This window comes from Bos grunniens, chromosome 3 (assembly GCF_055505025.1).
Source record: "Bos grunniens cultivar Pamir isolate PY7600 chromosome 3, Bosgru_T2T1.0, whole genome shotgun sequence".
Lineage (NCBI taxonomy): Eukaryota > Metazoa > Chordata > Mammalia > Artiodactyla > Bovidae > Bos > Bos grunniens.
The window spans coordinates 78,920,948-78,940,000 of NC_141167.1; the positions used below are offsets into that span (position 1 = coordinate 78,920,948).

Here is a 19,053-nt window from a genome sequence, read left to right on the forward strand (position 1 = left end):
TTTTTGTGTATGGTGTTAGAAAGTGGTCCAGTTTCATTCTTTTACAAGTGGTTGACCAGATTTCCCAGCACCACTTGTTAAAGAGATTGTCTTTAATCCATTGTATATTCTTGCCTCCTTTGTCGAAGATAAGGTGTCCATATGTACGTGGATTTATCTCTGGGCTTTCTATTTTATTCCATTGATCAATATTTCTGTCTTTGTGCCAGTACCATACTGTCTTGATAACTGTGGCTTTGTAGTAGAGCCTGAAGTCAGGTAGGTTGATTCCTCCAGTTCCATTCTTCTTTCTCAAGATCGCTTTGGCTATTCGAGGTTTTTTGTATTTCCATACAAATTGTGAAATTATTTGTTCTAGCTCTGTGAAGAATACTGTTGGTAGCTTGATAGGGATTGCGTTGAATCTATAAATTGCTTTGGGTAGTATACTCATTTTCACTATATTGATTCTTCCAATCCATGAACATGGTATATTTCTCCATCTATTAGTGTCCTCTTTGATTTCTTTCACCAGTGTTTTATAGTTTTCTATATATAGGTCTTTAGTTTCTTTAGGTAGATATATTCCTAAGTATTTTATTCTTTCTGTTGCAATGGTGAATGGAATTGTTTCCTTAATTTCTCTTTCTGTTTTCTTATTATTAGTGTATAGGAATGCAAGGGATTTCTGTGTGTTGATTTTATATCCTGTAACTTTACTGTAGTCATTGATTATTTCTAGTAATTTTCTAGTGGACTCTTTAGGGTTTTCTATGTAGAGGATCATGTCATCTGCAAATAGTGAGAGTTTTACTTCTTCTTTTCCAATTTGGATTCCTTTTATTTCTTTTTCTGCTCTGATTGCTGTAGCCAAAACTTCCAAAACTATGTTGAATAGTAATGGTGAAAGTGGGCACCCTTGTCTTGTTCCTGACTTTAGAGGAAATGCTTTCAATTTTTCACCATTGAGGATAATGTTTGCAGTGGGTTTGTCATATATAGCTTTTATTATGTTGAGGTATGTTCCTTCTATTCCTGCTTTCTGGAGAGTTTTTATCATAAATGGATGTTGAATTTTGTCAAAGGCTTTCTCTGCATCTATTGAGATAATCATATGGTTTTTATTTTTCAATTTGTTAATGTGGTGTATTACATTGATTGATTTGCGGATATTGAAGAATCCTTGCATCCCTGGGATAAAGCCCACTTGATCATGGTGTATGATCTTTTTAATGTGTTGTTGGATTCTGATTGCTAGAATTTTGTTAAGGATTTTTGCATCTATGTTCATCAGTGATATTGGCCTGTAGTTTTCTTTTTTTGTGGGATCTTTGTCAGGTTTTGGTATTAGGGTGATGGTGGCCTCATAGAATGAGTTTGGAAGTTTACCTTCCTCTGCAATTTTCTGGAAGAGTTTGAGCAGGATAGGTGTTAGCTCTTCTCTAAATTTTTGATAGAATTCAGCTGTGAAGCCGTCTGGACCGGGGCTTTTGTTTGCTGGAAGATTTTTGATTACAGTTTCAATTTCCATGCTTGTGATGGGTCTGTTAAGATTTTCTATTTCTTCCTGGTCCAGTTTTGGAAAGTTGTATTTTTCTAAGAATTTGTCCATTTCTTCCACGTTGTCCATTTTATTGGCATATAATTGTTGATAGTAGTCTCTTATGATCCTTTGTATTTCTATGTTGTCTGTTGTGATCTCTCCATTTTCGTTTCTAATTTTGTTGATTTGATTTTTCTCCCTTTGTTTCTTGATGAGTCTGGCTAATGGTTTGTCAATTTTATTTATCCTTTCAAAGAACCAGCTTTTGGTGTTGTTGATTTTTGCTATGGTCTCTTTTGTTTCTTTTGCATTTATTTCTGCTCTAATTTTTAAGATTTCTTTCCTTCTACTAACCCTGGGGTTCTTCATTTCTTCCTTTTCTAGTTGCTTTAGGTGTAGAGTTAGGTTATTTATTTGACTTTTTTCTTGTTTCTTGAGGTGTGCCTGTATTGCTATGAACTTTCCCCTTAGGACTGCTTTTACCGTGTCCCACAGGTTTTGGGTTGTTGTGTTTTCATTTTCATTCGTTTCTATGCAAATTTTGATTTCTTTTTTGATTTCTTCTGTGATTTGTTGGTTATTCAGCAGTGTGTTGTTCAGCCTCCATATGTTGGAATTTTTAATAGTTTTTCTCCTGTAATTGAGATCTAATCTTACTGCATTGTGGTCAGAAAAAATGCTTGGAATGATTTCTATCTTTTTGAATTTACCAAGGCTAGCTTTATGGCCCAGGATGTGATCTATCCTGGAGAAGGTTCCATGTGCGCTTGAGAAAAAGGTGAAATTCATTGTTTTGGGATGAAATGACCTATAGATATCAATTAGGTCTAACTGGTCTATTGTATCATTTAAAGTTTGTGTTTCCTTGTTAATTTTCTGTTTAGTTGATTTATCCATAGGTGTAAGTGGGGTATTAAAGTCTCCCACTATTATTGTGTTATTGTTAATTTCTCCTTTCATACTTGTTAGCATTTGTCTTACGTACTGTGGTGCTCCCGTGTTGGGTGCATATATATTTATAATTGTTATATCTTCTTCTTGGATTGATCCTTTGATCATTATGTAGTGACCTTCTTTGTCTCTTTTCACAGCCTTTGTTTTAAAGTCTATTTTATCTGATATGAGTATTGCTACTCCTGCTTTCTTTTGGTCCCTATTTGCATGGAAAATCTTTTTCCAGCCCTTCACTTTCAGTCTGTATGTGTCCCCTGTTTTGAGGTGGGTCTCTTGTAGACAACATATGTAGGGGTCTTGTTTTTGTATCCATTCAGCCAGTCTTTGTCTTTTGGTTGGGGCATTCAACCCATTTACATTTAAGGTAATTACTGATAAGTATGTTCCCGTTGCCATTTGCTTTATTGTTTTGGGTTCGAGTTTATACACCGTTTTTGTGTTTCCTGTCTAGAGAATATCCTTTAGTATTTGTTGGAGAGCTGGTTTGGTGGTGCAGAATTCTCTCAGCTTTTGCTTGTCTGAAAAGCTTTTGATTTCTCCTTCATACTTGAATGAGATCCTTGCTGGGTACAATAATCTGGGCTGTAGGTTATTTTCTTTCATCATTTTAAGTATGTCTTGCCATTCCCTCCTGGCTTGAAGAGTTTCTATTGAAAGATCAGCTGTTATCCTTATGGGAATTCCCTTGTGTGTTATTTGTTGTTTTTCCCTTGCTGCTTTTAATATTTGTTCTTTGTGTTTGATCTTTGTTAATTTGATTAATATGTGTCTTGGGGTGTTTCTCCTTGGGTTTATCCTGTTTGGTACTCTCTGGGTTTCTTGGACTTGGGTGATTATTTCCTTCCCCATTTTAGGGAAGTTTTCCACTATTATCTCCTCAAGTATTTTCTCATGGTCTTTCTTTTTGTCTTCTTCTTCTGGAACCCCTATGATTCGAATGTTGTAGCGTTTAATATTGTCCTGGAGGTCTCTGAGATTGTCCTCATTTCTTTTAATTCGTTTTTCTTTTATCCTCTCTGATTCATTTATTTCTACCATTCTATCTTCTAATTCACTAATCCTGTCTTCTGCCTCTGTTATTCTACTATTTGTTGCCTCCAGAGTGTTTTTAATTTCACTTATTGCATTATTCATTATATATTGACTCTTTTTTATTTCTTCTAGGTCCTTGTTAAACCTTTCTTGCATCTTCTCAATCCTTGTCTCCAGACTATTTATCTGTGATTCCATTTTAGTTTCAAGATTTTGGATCAATTTCACTATCATTATTCGGAATTCTTTATCAGGTAGATTCCCTATCTCTTCCTCTTTTGTTTGGTTTGGTGGGCATTTATCCTGTTCCTTTATCTGCTGAGTATTCCTCTGTCTCTTCATCTTGTTTAAATTGCTGAGTTTGGGGTGTCCTTTCTGTATTCTGGCAGTTTGTGGAGTTCTCTTTATTATGGCGTTTCCTCACTGTGTGTGGGTTTGTACAGGTGGCTTGTCAAGGTTTCCTGGTTAGGGAAGCTTGTGTCGGTGTTCTGGTGGGTGGAGCTGTATTTCTTCTCTCTGGAGTGCAATGAAATGTCCATGAGTTATAAGATGTCTATAGTTTTGGGGTGACTTTGGGCAGCCTGTATCTTGAAGCTCAGGGCTGTGTTCCTTTGTTGCTGGAGAATTTGCTTGGTATGTCTTGCCTTGGAACTTATTGGCCCTTGTGTGGTGCTTGGTTTCAGTGTCGGTATGGAGGCATTTGATGAGCTCCTGTGAATGAATGTTCCTTGGAGTCAGGAGTTCCCTGGAGTCCGGGTTTGGACTTAAGTCTCCTGCTTCCGATTATCGGTCTTATTTTTACAGTAGTTTCAAAACTTCTCCTTCTATACAGCACCATTGGTAAAACATCTACATTAAAGATGATAAGTTTCTCTACAGTGAGGGTCACTCAGAGAGGTTCACAGGGTTACATGGAGAAGAGAAGAGGGAGGAGGGAGTTAGAGGTGACCCAAATGAGATGAGGTGAATCAATAGTGGAGAGAGTGGGCTAGCCAGTAGTCACTTCCTTATGTGCACTCCACAACTGGACCACTCAGAGATGTTCACGGGGTTATACAGAGAAGAGAAGAAGGAGGAAGGTAACAGAGGTGGCCAGAAGGATAAAAGGGGGGAATGAAAAGGAGGGAGACAGATCCAGCCAGTAATCAGTTCCCTAAGTGTTCTCCACCGTCTGGAACACACAGAAATTCACAGAGTTGGGTAGAGTAGAGAGGGGTTAGGGAGGAGACACAGGCGACCTGGTGGAGAAAAAGGAGGGTCCAAAGGGAGAGAGAGCAGTCAAGCCAGTAATCTCACTCCCTAGTGAAAAATGGGTCCTGAAGATTGGGTCCTTAAAGGTACAAAATTGGTAACAAATACATAAAAGCAAAAATTAAAAATCTAGAGTAGAGTTTGGAATTTCAAAAATACGATGTTAAAGAAGAAGGAAAAGAAAGAGAGAAAGAACGAACAAACAAAAACAAACAAGGTCGCGAAAATTATAAAGAAAGTACAGGTACAAAATTGATAACTAATACCAGAAAGCGAAAATTAAAAATCTAGAGTAGAGTTTGGAATTTCAAAAATACGATGTTAAAGAAAAGAAGAAGGAGAAGAAAGAGAGAAAAAACGAACAAACAAAAACAAACAAGGTCGCGAAAATTATAAAGAAAGTACAGGTACAAAATTGATAACTAATACCAGAAAGCAAAAATTAAAAATCTAGAGTAGAGTTTGGAATTTCAAAAATACAATGTTAAAAAAAAAAAAAAAAAGAAGAAGAAGAAGAAGAAGAAAAATAAAGAGAGAAAACAAACAAACAAATACGAACAATGTCACAAAAATTATAAAGAAAATACAGGTACAAAATTGATATAAAATACCAAAAAGCATAAATTAAAAATCTAGAGTAAAGTTTGGAATTTCAGATATACAATGTTATATAAAAGAAGAAGAGAAAGAAACAGAGAAGAAAAAAAAAAAAAAGTCACAGAAATTATATAAAAAAAAAACTATAGGTACAAAATTGATAACATATACCAAAAAGCGAAAATTAAAAATCTAGAGTAGAGTTTGGAATTTCAAAAATACAATGTTAAAGAAAAGAAGAAAAAAACAAAAACAAACAAACAAAAAAAACAAGGTCAAAAAATTATAAAATATATATATATGAAGTTTGCTGAAGAAGAAAAAAATAGGGTCTTTTTTTTTTTTTGCAAAGTAATAGGTTATAAAAGTGAAAATTAAAGGAACAATAGAGGACTTAAAATTTTTTTTTTTTTAATAAAAAAAAAAGAAAGAATGATCGTAAAAATAATAATAATATATCTAGGACTTTTTTGTTGTTTTTTTTTTTTTTTGTGGGTGTTGTGGGTTCAGTTCATTTTTGACTAGTTCCTTGGTCAGATTTATATTTCTCAAGATCTATAGGCCCCTTCCTATGTAGTCCGTAGTAACCACAGGGTTTTGATCTATTGCCTGTAGCTTCCAAGGCGTTTCCCTCTGTTATATCTTCTTCTTCTGTTTGCTAGTCTCTTCAGTATCTGGTTTCTGCCCTGACTCAAAGGGCACGGTGGAGGACACTTTTTTTTTTTTTTTTAGGCTTACTTGTTCAGTCGCGCTGTGGGGATGGAGGGAGGGATGCTGCAAACAAATAACACTGGCGTGGGCTCGCAGTGCCTCAGCCACCCTGGGTCTGCCCCCGCTCACGGCGCGTGTAGCCTCCCTGTCCACACTGCTCGGACTCTAGGTTGTTCCGCCGGGAACAATCCGAGGCTGGCCCTGGGCTGCATGCACCTCCCAGGTCCAAGCCGCTCAGGTTCAGGCACTCGGGTAGTCCTCAGAGGCGCAGACTCAGTTGGGCCTGAGTTTTGTGCTCTTCCCAGGTCCGAGCGCCAATTTGCTCTTCCCAGGCGAGCGCCAATGCTGCGACTTATCGCCTCCCCACCACTCGGTTATCTGGATGTAAAACCGGCGCACCTTCTCAGGCAGATGTTGACCGTCCAGACCCCCAAGAAGTTTTAGTTAGCAAAGAAGCCTGCTTACAATTTTATAGACAATGTCTCTCTGGGGCTGCGATTGCCCCCTTCCGGCTCTGGCTGCCTGTCACCGGAGGGGGAAGGTCTGCAGCCGGCTATCTCTGTTCAGTCCTTTGTCCGTGCGCGGGCCTGGCGGTCTTAGGTTAGGGCTGGCTTTTCGCGTGGTAGGTATCCCACAGTCTGGTTTGCTAGCCCAAATTATTTCGCTCAGATAGCGCTCAGGGTATTCAGGCCAGATTCTTACTCTCAGCGATGCAGCCCACGCCGCGCCTCCCTGCCCAGCCCCGGTTTGCTAATGGCGGATGCAGGCGTCTGTGCTGCTTCCCTGCTGGGGGAGTTACCGTAGGGCTCGCAATCTGCGAGTTTTAAATTGTTTATTTATTTTTTCTCCCTGTTATGTTGCCCTCTGTGCTTCCAAAGCTCGGCACAGATTCGGCAGTGAGAAGGTTTCCTGATGTTTGGAAACTTCTCTCTTTTTGAGATTCCCTTCCCGGGACGGAACTCCGTCCCTCCCTCTTTTGTCTCTTTTTTTTTTTGTTTTTAATATTTTTTCCTACCTCCTTTCGAAGAGTTGGGTTGCTTTTCTGGGTGCCTGATGTCCCCTGCCGGCATTCAGAAGTTGTTTTGTGGAATTTACTCGACGTTTAAATGCTCTTTTGATGAATTTGTGGGGGAGAAAGTGTTCTCCCCGTCCTACTCCTCCGCCATCTTGGCCATAACTTTTCTTTATTAGGCAAATTAACTAACCTTCCGGAACATCCTGAAAGGTGAGTGATACAGGTATATAGTTGCAGGCTGTCACAAAGATGCATACATGCATCGTAGACATTGCTGTTACTGCCATTAGATGAACAACTTTTGCTACAAGCTACATTCTAGAAAACAGATGGTATCACACAATATATATTTCAGGTTTCATTAGGAATTAATGTGTTTCTTCCGGAGCTATAAAAATGTCACCCAGAGACAAATGAGTTTCCTTCTGCTCTAGTGTCTGTGGCATGTGAGTTTTAAAATACTGTTATTCTTATGTTTTGGAGCTTCCCTGGTGGCTCAGATGGTAAAGAGTTTGCCTGCACTGTGGGAGACCTGGGGTTTGACCCCTGAGTTGGGAAAATCCCTGGAGAAAGGAATGGCTACTCACTCTAGTATTCTTGCTTGGAGAATCCCATGGACAGAGGAACCTGGCAAGCTACAGTCCACGGGGTCACAAAGAGTTGAACACGACTGAGAGACTAACACATATACATTCTTATGCTTTACAGATTAGCATTTTGTACTTAATTAAGATTATGTCTTTTGTATGTCACTGAGAAATGTTAATGTCACATAAATTATGATGATAATAACAATGTGTTATAACTTACATAATACAATTTACCTAGGCAAGGGCCCATTTTAACTTCATATCTTTTTAAGGATTGGTTTTTTTCTCTATAGCTCCACCTAGGAAGATATTCTTAATCAAACACTTTGACAGTAGGTTTTTTAAACTGCTATTTTAAGACTGTTTTCACTGGCAGGTATTTAATCTGCTAAAAAAAAAAAGAAAAAGTTACTCAGTTAATTAGGTTGCACTGACATCTGCTGGTAAAACAGAAAATTTCATTAAAATCATGTTTCATTAATTTCAAAGGAATCAGATAGCTTACTTTATAGTCTTTAAAACTTGTATTTGCATTCTGGGTTTAACAGGTTAATGGCTGTATATCTGATTCATACTTCAATTTGATTCAAGTGATTTGTCAACCTGTTGTAAATTTTGAGGGAATCTTCCTAAAGGACGTAGCAACAGATGCTTAGTTATGAAGTAAAATATCTTTTAAGTCATAAATTCTTCCAGTGTTTACCACTGAACAATTACATCATCAACTTCTTTTTCATCCCATCATCATGATGATTTCTTTTGATCTGAAATCAGTACAACAGTAGTGATGTTTATTAAGTTAGTTTTCGCTTTGAGAAAGAATTCCTAGGAAAATAGGCTTATGGTGTAGGGAAGGTTGTAAGCTACAGCAGAGCTAAACTTTAGGGGATTAGTATAACATAATTCCTTTAAAACATACCAATTCAACAATGATTCAGGGTCACAGAATTTTATAAATGGAAAGAAATTTCCTAACCACTTAATTCACCCATGTCTTTTGTAGATGTGGAAACTGAGCCCCAGATAAATATACGTAATTCATTACCTAGCTATATGAGAAAAATGTTTCTTAATTCTCTCATTCCAGGATTCTTTCCTATATAAATTGTCTTGAGTAGTTGTTTATTGTTTGTTGAAACCAAAAATGCTTAAACATACACAAATATGATTATTTGAAAATTTGTACTTAGTTTATTTTCTCTAACTAGACATGTATTTTGAAAATACATACTGTATTATGTAATATTGTTTTGTAGTTCTTCACAAATGTATATGTATTCATAACTTCTTCCTAGAAACTGAAACTCCACTGTTTCTTCAGATGTGAAAAAAGAAAAAGGCAAGTGGATCAAAAAAAAAAAAAGAATCAAAAATAAACCTTAATCATGGAAACTTCTGGCTCTTTGATCATATTTGGGATCACACAACTATGCAGCACATGTCTTCAATTCTGTTCGGTTCAGGTGCTCAGTCGTGTCCAACTTTTTGCACCCCATGGACTGCAGCACGCCAGGTCTCCCTGTCCATCACCAACTCCCAGAGCTTACTAAAACTCATGTCCTTTGAAGCAGTGATGCCATCAACCATCTCATCCTCTCTCATCCCCTTCTCCTCCCACCTCCAATCTTTCCCAGCATCAGGGTCTTTTCCAAAGAGTCATTTCTTCCCATCAGGTGGCCAAAGTATTGGAGCTTCAGCTTCAGCATCAGTCCTTCCAATGAGTATTCAGGACTGATTTCCTTTAGGATGGACTGGTTGGATCTCCTTGCAGTCCAAGGGACTCTCAAGAGTCTTCTCCAACACCACAGTTCAAAAGCATCAATTCTTTGGCGCTCAGCTTTCTTTAGAGTCCAACCCTCACATCCATACTTGATCACTGGAAAAACCATAGCTTTGACTATGTGGACCTTTGCTGTCAAAGTAATGTCTCTGCTTTTTAATATGCTGTCTAGGTTGGTCATAACTTTTTTTCCAAGGAGCAAGCGTCTTTTAGTTTCATGGCTGCAGTCACCATATGCAGTGATTTTGGAGCTCCAAAAAATAAAGTCTGTCACTGTTTCCATTGCTTCTCCATCTATTTTCCATGAAGTGATGCCATGATCATAGTTTTCTGAATGTTGAGTTTTAAGCCAACTTTTTTACTTTCCTCTTTCAATTTCAAGATGCTCTTTAGTTCTTCTTCAGTTTCTGCCATAAGGGTGGTATAATCTGCATATCTGAGGTTATTGATATTTCTCCTGGCAATCTTGATTCCAGCTTGTGCTTCATCCAGCCCAGCATTTCTCATGATGTACTCTGCATTAAGTTAAATAAGCAAGTGACAATATACAGCCTTAACGTACTCCCTTCCCTATTTGGAACCAGTCTGTTGTTCCATGTCCAGTTCTAACTGTTGCTTCCTGACCTGTATACAGATTTCTCAGGAGGCAGGTCAGGTGGTTTGGTATTCCCATCTCTTTAAGAATTTTCCACAGTTTGTTGTGACCCACACAGTCAAAGGCTTTGGCATAGTCAATAAAGCAGAAGTAGATGTTTTTCTGGAACTCTCTAATATAAACATGTTTCCCCCCTTAATTTTGTTCTAATAGGCACCGTTATATAAAATTTTAGCAATGCAACTTCCATTGTCTTAAAAGTGTCATATACAAAAATCACCAAATATTCTATAATATGAGGCCATGTACATTTTTCCCTCAACTTCAACACTACTGACATTTGGGGATGGCTAATTCTTGTGGAGGGAGGGCTGCATCATCCTTCTTACATCCCAGTAGGCTGCTCCCGTTTGTAACAACCAAATGTGTCTTCAGATACTGCTAATGACCCCAGGGGGGAAATGAGCCAAAGTGAAGAACCACTGCTGTAAATTAAAGCTGTTTCCTTCAGATTTATTTTTTTAAACTACTTAAAAGCATTCCAGTCAAAAATATGATCCTTTTTATTTCCAAATAAAAGAAATGTTGACATGTGAAATACAAAAGAGCCTCATGTCATCTCTAGTTTAAATACTTCATTTAAATACTTTATTCTGAACCAGAGCTAATAAAAAAGGTTCCTTAAATTGTTTTTGATGCTTGCATATTTATTTTGCTTTTTTATGGTCTAAGGTATAATTTTGACACTGTTCGTAATTCCCAAACAAGTTTCTTTCATTCTCTGTTGAGCTGCTCTTTATCTGTAATGATTTTTAAAAAATTCTTTCATTTTCTTGATACTTTAAAGTTCTTCCTACACACTGTGCTCTTTGAAACAAAAAGCCATTGGTGAGATTTTAGGGCAGGTATTTTCAGCCTCATTCAGCAGATGAGGAAATTTAGTGGGTCCAGGACTCAGTGCACTCAGTTTCCAATGAATTAAATGTTCTTTGTGTTTCATCCACAATAGGTATATTTTTTAAATATTGCAGAGTGAAGTCAGAAAGAGAAAAACACGTATCTTATATAAATGCATATATGTGGAATCTATAAAAATGGTAGAGATGAACTTATTTGCAAAGCAGAAACAGAGACATGGGCAAAGAGAACTAATGTGTGGCCACCAAGAGGAAAGAAGGTGGGTGGGATGAATTGGGAGATTGAGATTGACGTATATACACTACTGTGTATAAAGTGGATGGCTAATGAGAACCTAGTGTAAAGCACATGGAACTCTATTTGATACTCTGGAGACCTAAATGGAAAGGAAACCCCTCAAAAGAGGGGATATATGTATATGTATAGCTGATTGACTTTGTTGTACAATAGAAATTAATACAACACGGTTACGCAACTATACTCCAATAAAAAATTTAAAAAAAAGAAGGTATAGTCTTGAAATGTGCAGAGGTGGAGGCTTATTATTTTTACTCCCAGAGAGAAAGCACGAAAGAATAATAAAAGTAAGAAACAAAAAAAAAATTGGGTTTTATATTGACAGAACCTTCATGAAAGAAGAGGTGGAAGGGGAGAAAGTTGGGGGAACCCTAGCAGAAAAACAAAAACTGGCTTAAGAAATAGCATGGGAAAGAGGATGATCAGATCTCACCATCATGTCCTCCTGGGGACCAATGGGATTTGGCACCTCTCTCTTCCTCGTCCATGACAGCATTGTCCTCTACTCCATCCCCACTCCTTGCCACTCCTGCCTCCTACCCTGCCCTCTGCCACCACACGTGTGCATGCAGGTGTGTGTGTGTAGGCCTGTGTGCATGTGAACATGTACACACACACACAGCACACACACACACACATGCATACACATACTCCCTTATCCACTCCTGACTTTGTGGTCAAAGCCCTAGGTCTTTTTAAGAGGAACCAGTGTATTTTTTGTTGTTGTTGCTGCTTCCAAGTTTTTGATTCCTGGGACCAGCAAAGAGCCAACAATTCATTGCCTATACTCTATCCTGGGAGCAAAGAACTTTTGGAAGCACTTCAGAAGATTCCCAAAGTTTATACTGTCCTGGAATATTTCATCTGACAGTTGATTGCCTGTTTTTCAGCCTTCTCAACATCGAGTTCTTAACATAGCCCAAGTCTTTCCAAATTCTGCAACATTTGAGTATTTTGTGGATGGAAAATGAAATTAAGAATATTTTAAATAATATGCAATGTTGGAAAGTCTGATGAGAAATGGGTGCTCTCGGATGCAGAAATACTGTAGCTATGGGAATGCTTCTGGGGGCATAAATATGTATTAAAAACCCTAAAATACAACTACTAAATGGATCCAGGCATTGGACTTTTTAGACTTGATTTTGAAGAAATCATTATAGGTATGCTCAAAAGTATTTGTTCAAGGCAAGGATGCTTGCCCAAATGTTAGAATAATAAGATATTATCTAATAGAATAGCAATATGATTGATTATATAAACTATGGTTTATCCATCCAATTAAATACCAAACAAATCATGCTATTAAAATGTATGCCTAGAAAAGTCAGAAGGAATAGACACAAAAATGTTTAGTGATTGTTAACGTCGTAGGCTTTTAATTTCTTCTTTATACCATTCTGAATATCCCAAAATTGCTGGAATGAGTATGTACTGTCTTACTAAGACGAGGGGCATTTGAGATAAAGAAAATGAGATGAAAACTGTCATGGTTATGTAGAACACTGTTATGTAGAAATACTGTTATGTAGAAACAATTTCCCAAATATCTCACCTGGTGGATTCAGGGGCTTTTCTGATAACAGAATTAACTGCCCTTATTGTCAATGATGGGCTTCCCTGGTGGCTCAGTGGTCAATAATCCACCTGCAATGCAGGAGATGCAGGTTCAATCTCTGGGTTGGGAAGATTCCCTGCAGGAGAAAATAGCAACCTGCTCTGGTATTTCTGCCGGGATAATCCCACAGTCAGAGAAGCCTGGCAGGCTACAGTCCATGAGGTCCCAAAAGTCAGACATGACTAAGTATACACTCATTGTCCATACACATCTCAACAGCTTTCCTTTATTGACCATTTTAAAGTGGGCAAGTCTCTGTGCTTATATTTATACATGCTATCTCCTTTATTCCTTAAAACAAACCCCTATGTAGATATTATTCTCACCTTTGCCGATGAGGAAACTGAAGCTCCAAGACGTTAAGTAAGTGTAAGATACAGGAAGGATTTGTGCCCAAGTACTCTACTGGAACACTTAACCTCTAAACTATGTTGCTTTTCCTATGTAGTTTTAAGCCTGAGCATCATCTTTGCTCCAGATTATCTGGAGTAAGAATAAGAGGCATGAAGGGAAAATTGTACATGTGTGCTAAGTGGCTTCAGTCATGTCTGACTCTTTGTGATCCTATAGACTGTAGCCTGTCAGGCTCCTCTGTCCATGGGATTCTCCAGGCAAGAATACTGGAGTGGGTTGCCGTGCCCTCCTCCGGGGGATCTTCCTGACACAGGAATAGAATCTGTGTCTCTTACTTCTCCTGCGTCGGCAGGCAGGTTCTTTACCATTAGTGCCACCTGTGTAGAAGTTTAGTCCCAAACAATGCAAGAGTCTTTGTAATACAGATTGAACTTCACTTTGTTTTCATATTTGCTCTACAACGTCTGAAAATATATGAGCAAATTAAGTGATGCTGAAGAATAGATGTTTAAGAATATAAGATGAAAAAATCTGAGAATATTTTCCCACTGGAAAATTTTCTCATGGGGAATGTAGCAGATATCCCTACCTTACTCTAAGCAATATGAGAATATTTGAAAATTTGTGTGAATCCGGACAAGAAAAGCATGAGTCTGCTTAATTAACAAAAACATCTGGATGGTAAAAGTTTATTTTATTTATCTGTCAATCTCAAGAGGCAAAAAAAAAAAAATCACTACCAAGGTTTGACAAAGCAGATAATTAACACTATAGATTTTTAGTGAGGCTTCAAGTTCTACTGGTTTTCTCAGATGGCATTAAGACACATACACATGCCCACGTGAAGGAACAATATACACTGAGCTAACTGCACAAGAGATCTCATTGTTGGAACATTAACCATGATTATTTTCATAGCTGTGCCATTTTGAGATCATTATGGAATATGGGAGAAGGAGGGGGAATAGGAAGAGGAGAATGTGGTGGTAAGGACCAAACACAGACAGTGTGAACAGACACTAATTCATGTAACAGAAAGTGGGCAACTTAACAATGAACTGATGCAGGCTCCCTGTGGAATTTCTCTGCTATGACTCAGGTCTTTTATTTTTTTCTACATCTATGTAATTCAAATTTAATCATGATCTCTGAATCTTTTGGCAGTAGGGGCTCGGAGGGGGAATTCAGAATCCAAGAGACTGACTTAGTGTGTAACACACACAACATTTTAGTATCCATGAGATAATTTATGCTTTTATAGCAATAAAGATCATCTGATAGTAAGGGTTTTAATTTCTGCCTGGTCTTACTGAATCACTCTGTCAGAAGAGTTATTTTACGCATGTTTCTTAAATAATACATCTTTTATATAAAATCTAAAAATTAATGTACAATCTAAAAGTCAGATTAAGTGCCAAAATGCAGGACCTGAATCTAGTAACACATTAACTCCTTGCTGCATAGAAGTTGCTTATAAAAAATACAGGCTGCACTTTTTTGTGATCCATGCAGTAAATGTTCACAAAAGTCAAGCAAACAACTAGACATCATTCAGCTACTAAAATTAACCCAACCAGTCACAACAGACTTAACCACAGAAAGTGCTGATGGCTGCATCAAAACCATGCTGGGACGAGCTAGTCCTAGAAAGGGCTGGTTGGAAGAACCAGAAAGGAAACCCTGATTGTCACAAAATCTCCACTTGTTTCTATATGGGATTGAGACTGTTCTCTCCTCACATGGCTTTTCCCTACACCACAGTCTTTTGAGAAAGAGGCATTTCAGGCTTCAGATGAAAATAATCATCCTTGAATGAAAAAGCTGAGAAATACTTCTCTGGAGATTTTGATCCTGGAAACGGCTTGCTAAAGGTCCTTAAGGCAAGTGCCAGGAGTCAAAAAACAAAATATTAGGGCATTATCATGACATTGTAAATCAACTATACTTGAATTTTAAAAAATTGTCGAATAGTCTGAGCATGTAAACAATAAAATTGTTGACCAAGGAATTATATCCATGAATGAAGACTTATCACAAGGCCTATCTGGATAATATCAGCTTCTTGGGTTTTGAAGCACATGTAAACTGTACATCCTAGAAGCCCCATGCATTCTTCCCTTTTGTAGAGACTTCTGGAGTAGAAAAAAAGTCCGTGATGGTGCTTAAAAATAAATAAATAAAAAGACCAACCAGAGCACAAAGAAGCTACTCAAATAACAAGCAGTTCTGAGGTTTGTTTTTGTTTGCCTGTTTCACTCTCACATTTTACTTTTGTGATTGGCATATGGAAAACCAAACTGAGAAATCATAATGTTGGAGTATTTTAAGGGCATGCTGTCATAGATGTTAACAAGCTTATTTATACAATAAGACCTCTGCAGAAAGTGCTCAGCTCGATGCCACATTCCAGAATAGCCACCGGTAGTTTCTTTTTCTAAATTGGCTATGTTTACAGGTTTCACAAATACCCCTGAAGTCTTCCCAGTGTGCTTGGCGATGATAAAATTCATGGCAATGTCATCACAGTTCTGCGTCTCATCTAACAAAGCATGGACGGCTGCAGGCTGCCTCTCAAAGAGTTCCAGGTATTTGCTGTGGAAGAAGGAGGCTCCAATCAGGACCAGCGAGTAATGATCACCATTTCCAAACCCTGGTGTCTGCAGTTCAAAACCTCCATAGCTGTAGATACCAGAGGAAGTAGACACATGCTTTCTGGGAACAAATCCTACAATTTGATCAGGAAATTGCTGAAAAGATAAAAAAAATAGTAATAACTCAGTGTGGCATTTCTTTAGAGCTAACATGGTGAAAAAGGCAATGATTTATTACAGAAAGAATTAAACTGATTCATCAGTGTTATTTTACTCCTGGCTTCTACACCTCAATTTCCTTTAACTCCAGGCAACTTCATATATCTATGTCCTGGTAAGTTTAAAGTTCAAATTCCATCATAACCCAAATCTCTTTAAAAAATTTCTGACCTCTCAAATAGTCTCCCAATTCACACATTATCTGATATTAATAAATTCTAGTCACCAATGAGTCTGGTTTTTCAGAGTTTACTGTAAAAGAAGTTGACTATATGAACAATGCTTATTATAGGAGATTAAGAAGATATGTGATTATTTTGGAAAACTGTTTTAATCTCTTAGGAGTAAATAAAATTATGGATGTACATGTATCATTTTACTGCTTTTCCATGTTGATTTCAATGTTTTTGAAAGTCACTGTTGGTTTTAAACAATGTTTTATTTTTATTCCTTTTCTTTTTCCTTAAAAAAATATACATACACACACGCAAATATATATATATATACATACATATATACAGTTGACCCTTAAACAATACAGGAGTTAAGGGTGCCAACTGACAGTATAATGGAAAATCCATGTATAACTTTACAGTCAGCCTTCAATATCCATGGTTCTGCATCTACAGATTCAACCAACTATGCATCATATAGTAATATGGTATGTATTTATTGCAAATATCTGAGTGTAAGTGGACCTGTATGCTTCAAGCTTGTGTTGCTCAAAGGTCAATATGTATATGTATACAGTCACTTCAGTTGTGTCTGACTCTTTGCAACCCCATGGACCATAGCCGGCTTGCTCTTTTGCCCATGGGATTTTCCCAGAAGAATACTGGAGTGGGTTGCTATTTCCTCCTCCAGGGGATCTTCCTGACCCAGGGACCAAATCGGTGTTTTCTGCATCTTCTATACTGCAGGTGGATTCTTTGCCGCTTCGCTACGGGGGAAGTCATAGATACATGTGCTTGTACATATATATATATATGTATGAAGAGATGTGTCAGGATCTATGAAGAAAGGATGGTATTAAAGCAATAATAGTTGGATGAGAATGACTAAAAATAAAACAAAAGTCAACAAAGAAAAGCAGTGAGTCATGGAAAAGAAATATGAACTGAAAAAGGTTCAGTTCAATCTCATAAATATCTTGAGTTTCATTCATTTACCAACAGATGCTAAACTAGGGACACACACACACAAATCAGTCTGGATTTAATCCCATGTCAAAGAATGCATAGCCTAGGGAGAGTGTGATACAGATAGGTGGACTAGGAATTAGCACATTGTTGAGGAAGCTGTAAAGCAGCTGAGGGATTCTCAGGACAGCACTGAGGACGCAGGGAGGTACAGGGGAACGTCAGGGGTTGGGGGATAAACGCTGGGAGGCCTCAGAGACGAGGCACCACTTACATAACCTAGGAGGACGACAGAGATTTCACAGATGGCTAGAGCAGGAAAAGGAGAAGGACTGCAAACAGAGGTCATGGTTAAGTGCAAAGGCACAGACATGTGTCTGTTCTGATCCTGCTTGTCTCCATGCCCCAAATCTCTATACTCCATAGGGCACCAATGGGACCAAACTTTAGGAGTCAGATTATCTTGGGCAATGGATTGAAACTGTTCTTGACAGTTTTATGGATGAAACTTAAAATCATATTTATCCATCTTTAATCATGGTTTACTTGGATTTTTCTAACCTGACATTTTCAGAAAATTGAGTTTTTCACCTGAAATAGAAATCTCACAGCTGGAGTACTACATTAGAAATTTTTTCCTGGGAAGCTTTTATTTATAGGGCTGGAAAAATTGCTGATATGGAAAAAATGTGTTGATTAGTATGCTAGGCATGAAGCTGAAAACTGAAGTTTTGAAAATTCTGGTATCTGTAGAGTACTGTGACTGCTTACCATTAATACCTAATGTTGTCACATCTCAAGTTGCTAATCAAGGAGAGTTACTACAGTGCAAATTAAACCATTTATTGGGTAGTACAGTGTTTAATTACTGGACACGCTTCAGAGTATTAGTATGTAATTCTGCTTTCAGGTACTTGTAGTGAAACTTGTAAAAAGCTGGCTACTATGAACAAATATTCAACAGGAAAAAGGTGTTTTTATAGAATACCAGGCAATTAATGCCTATTTATACCAGCTGGGATTTAAGGGGGGAAAAGTCTACCACCACAATGGTGCATGTAGAATTATTATTAATATTAATTTTTAAACAATGATCTCAGAATTAAATTTTGTGGATATAATTATTTCTTTCAAAGGAAGCTCTATGCAGCAGTAATACAGAAGTATACTTCTCATTTGAGATACAGGTCTGTGGCCTTGTGGAAAGTGTCTCAGGATTTTTAGTCTTTGCTCTGTCCTATACCAGATAATTTCCTCATTGTTCTTTGGAAGGCAATTCTAGCTCTTCTCCCCAGTATGCCAAATATAAATCAAGTATAGATAAAAGATACCATAACTGTCAGTTAGCTTAACTGAGCTCAGGAAATCTGATTACTTTATGATAAAGTAATCTCCTTTTTAGATAAATACTGTCTACACTAGTCTGGGTAACCTCCACATTAAACCATGTTGCTCTGGTTAAACTCTAGATCAGACTTTATACTAATGATTTCATAAAGCATGTAGCAACATTACCTGCCACACAGAAAAAGCGAAAACAAGGTCCTGGGCGCTAATCAGCAAGTCATCATCTACCATTAACACCGCTGAAATGAAAGAAAAAAATTTAAATCAAACAGTTTGGAAGTGAAGACAGAAGTTGTAAGACACAGTGGTGTCTTTATAGATCATTCAGATGAAGTATTTTCTGAATGAAATCAGTAAATAAAAAATGTATTCTTAAAGATTTATCTAGCAGAAAAAGTTTTTACTTGAACTATAATTGATTTTATAATTTCCAAAGGGGGAGATTATCAAGTAGTTATCATCCATTATCCTAGAAACTAATGAACCTATAAATAAATAAAACCAAGGTTCTTTTAAGCAAATT

At 37.5% G+C, this 19,053-nt stretch overlaps 1 protein-coding gene and 1 long non-coding RNA gene across 5 annotated transcripts in view; both read right to left on the reverse strand.

The window, feature by feature from the left end:
- The window catches only part of LOC147375902 (uncharacterized), a 47,990-nt gene extending 40,741 nt beyond the window's left edge, over positions 1-7,249 (reverse strand). The window contains exon 1 of the long non-coding RNA XR_015160580.1: positions 7,083-7,249. This is a non-coding gene — a long non-coding RNA (uncharacterized LOC147375902). The remainder of the gene's footprint in view (positions 1-7,082) is intronic.
- Positions 7,250-13,909: 6,660 nt separating this feature from the next.
- The window catches only part of EXTL2 (exostosin like glycosyltransferase 2), an 18,682-nt gene continuing 13,538 nt past the window's right edge, over positions 13,910-19,053 (reverse strand). For all 4 annotated transcript variants that reach the window (XM_086391483.1, XM_086391481.1, XM_086391484.1 and 1 more), the window contains 2 exons: positions 18,699-18,769; positions 13,910-15,981 (listed from right to left, as the gene is read on the reverse strand). In XM_086391483.1, the coding sequence (XP_086247609.1) occupies positions 15,493-15,981; positions 18,699-18,769 (560 nt within the window). In that variant the 3' untranslated portion in view covers positions 13,910-15,492. The remainder of the gene's footprint in view (positions 15,982-18,698; positions 18,770-19,053) is intronic.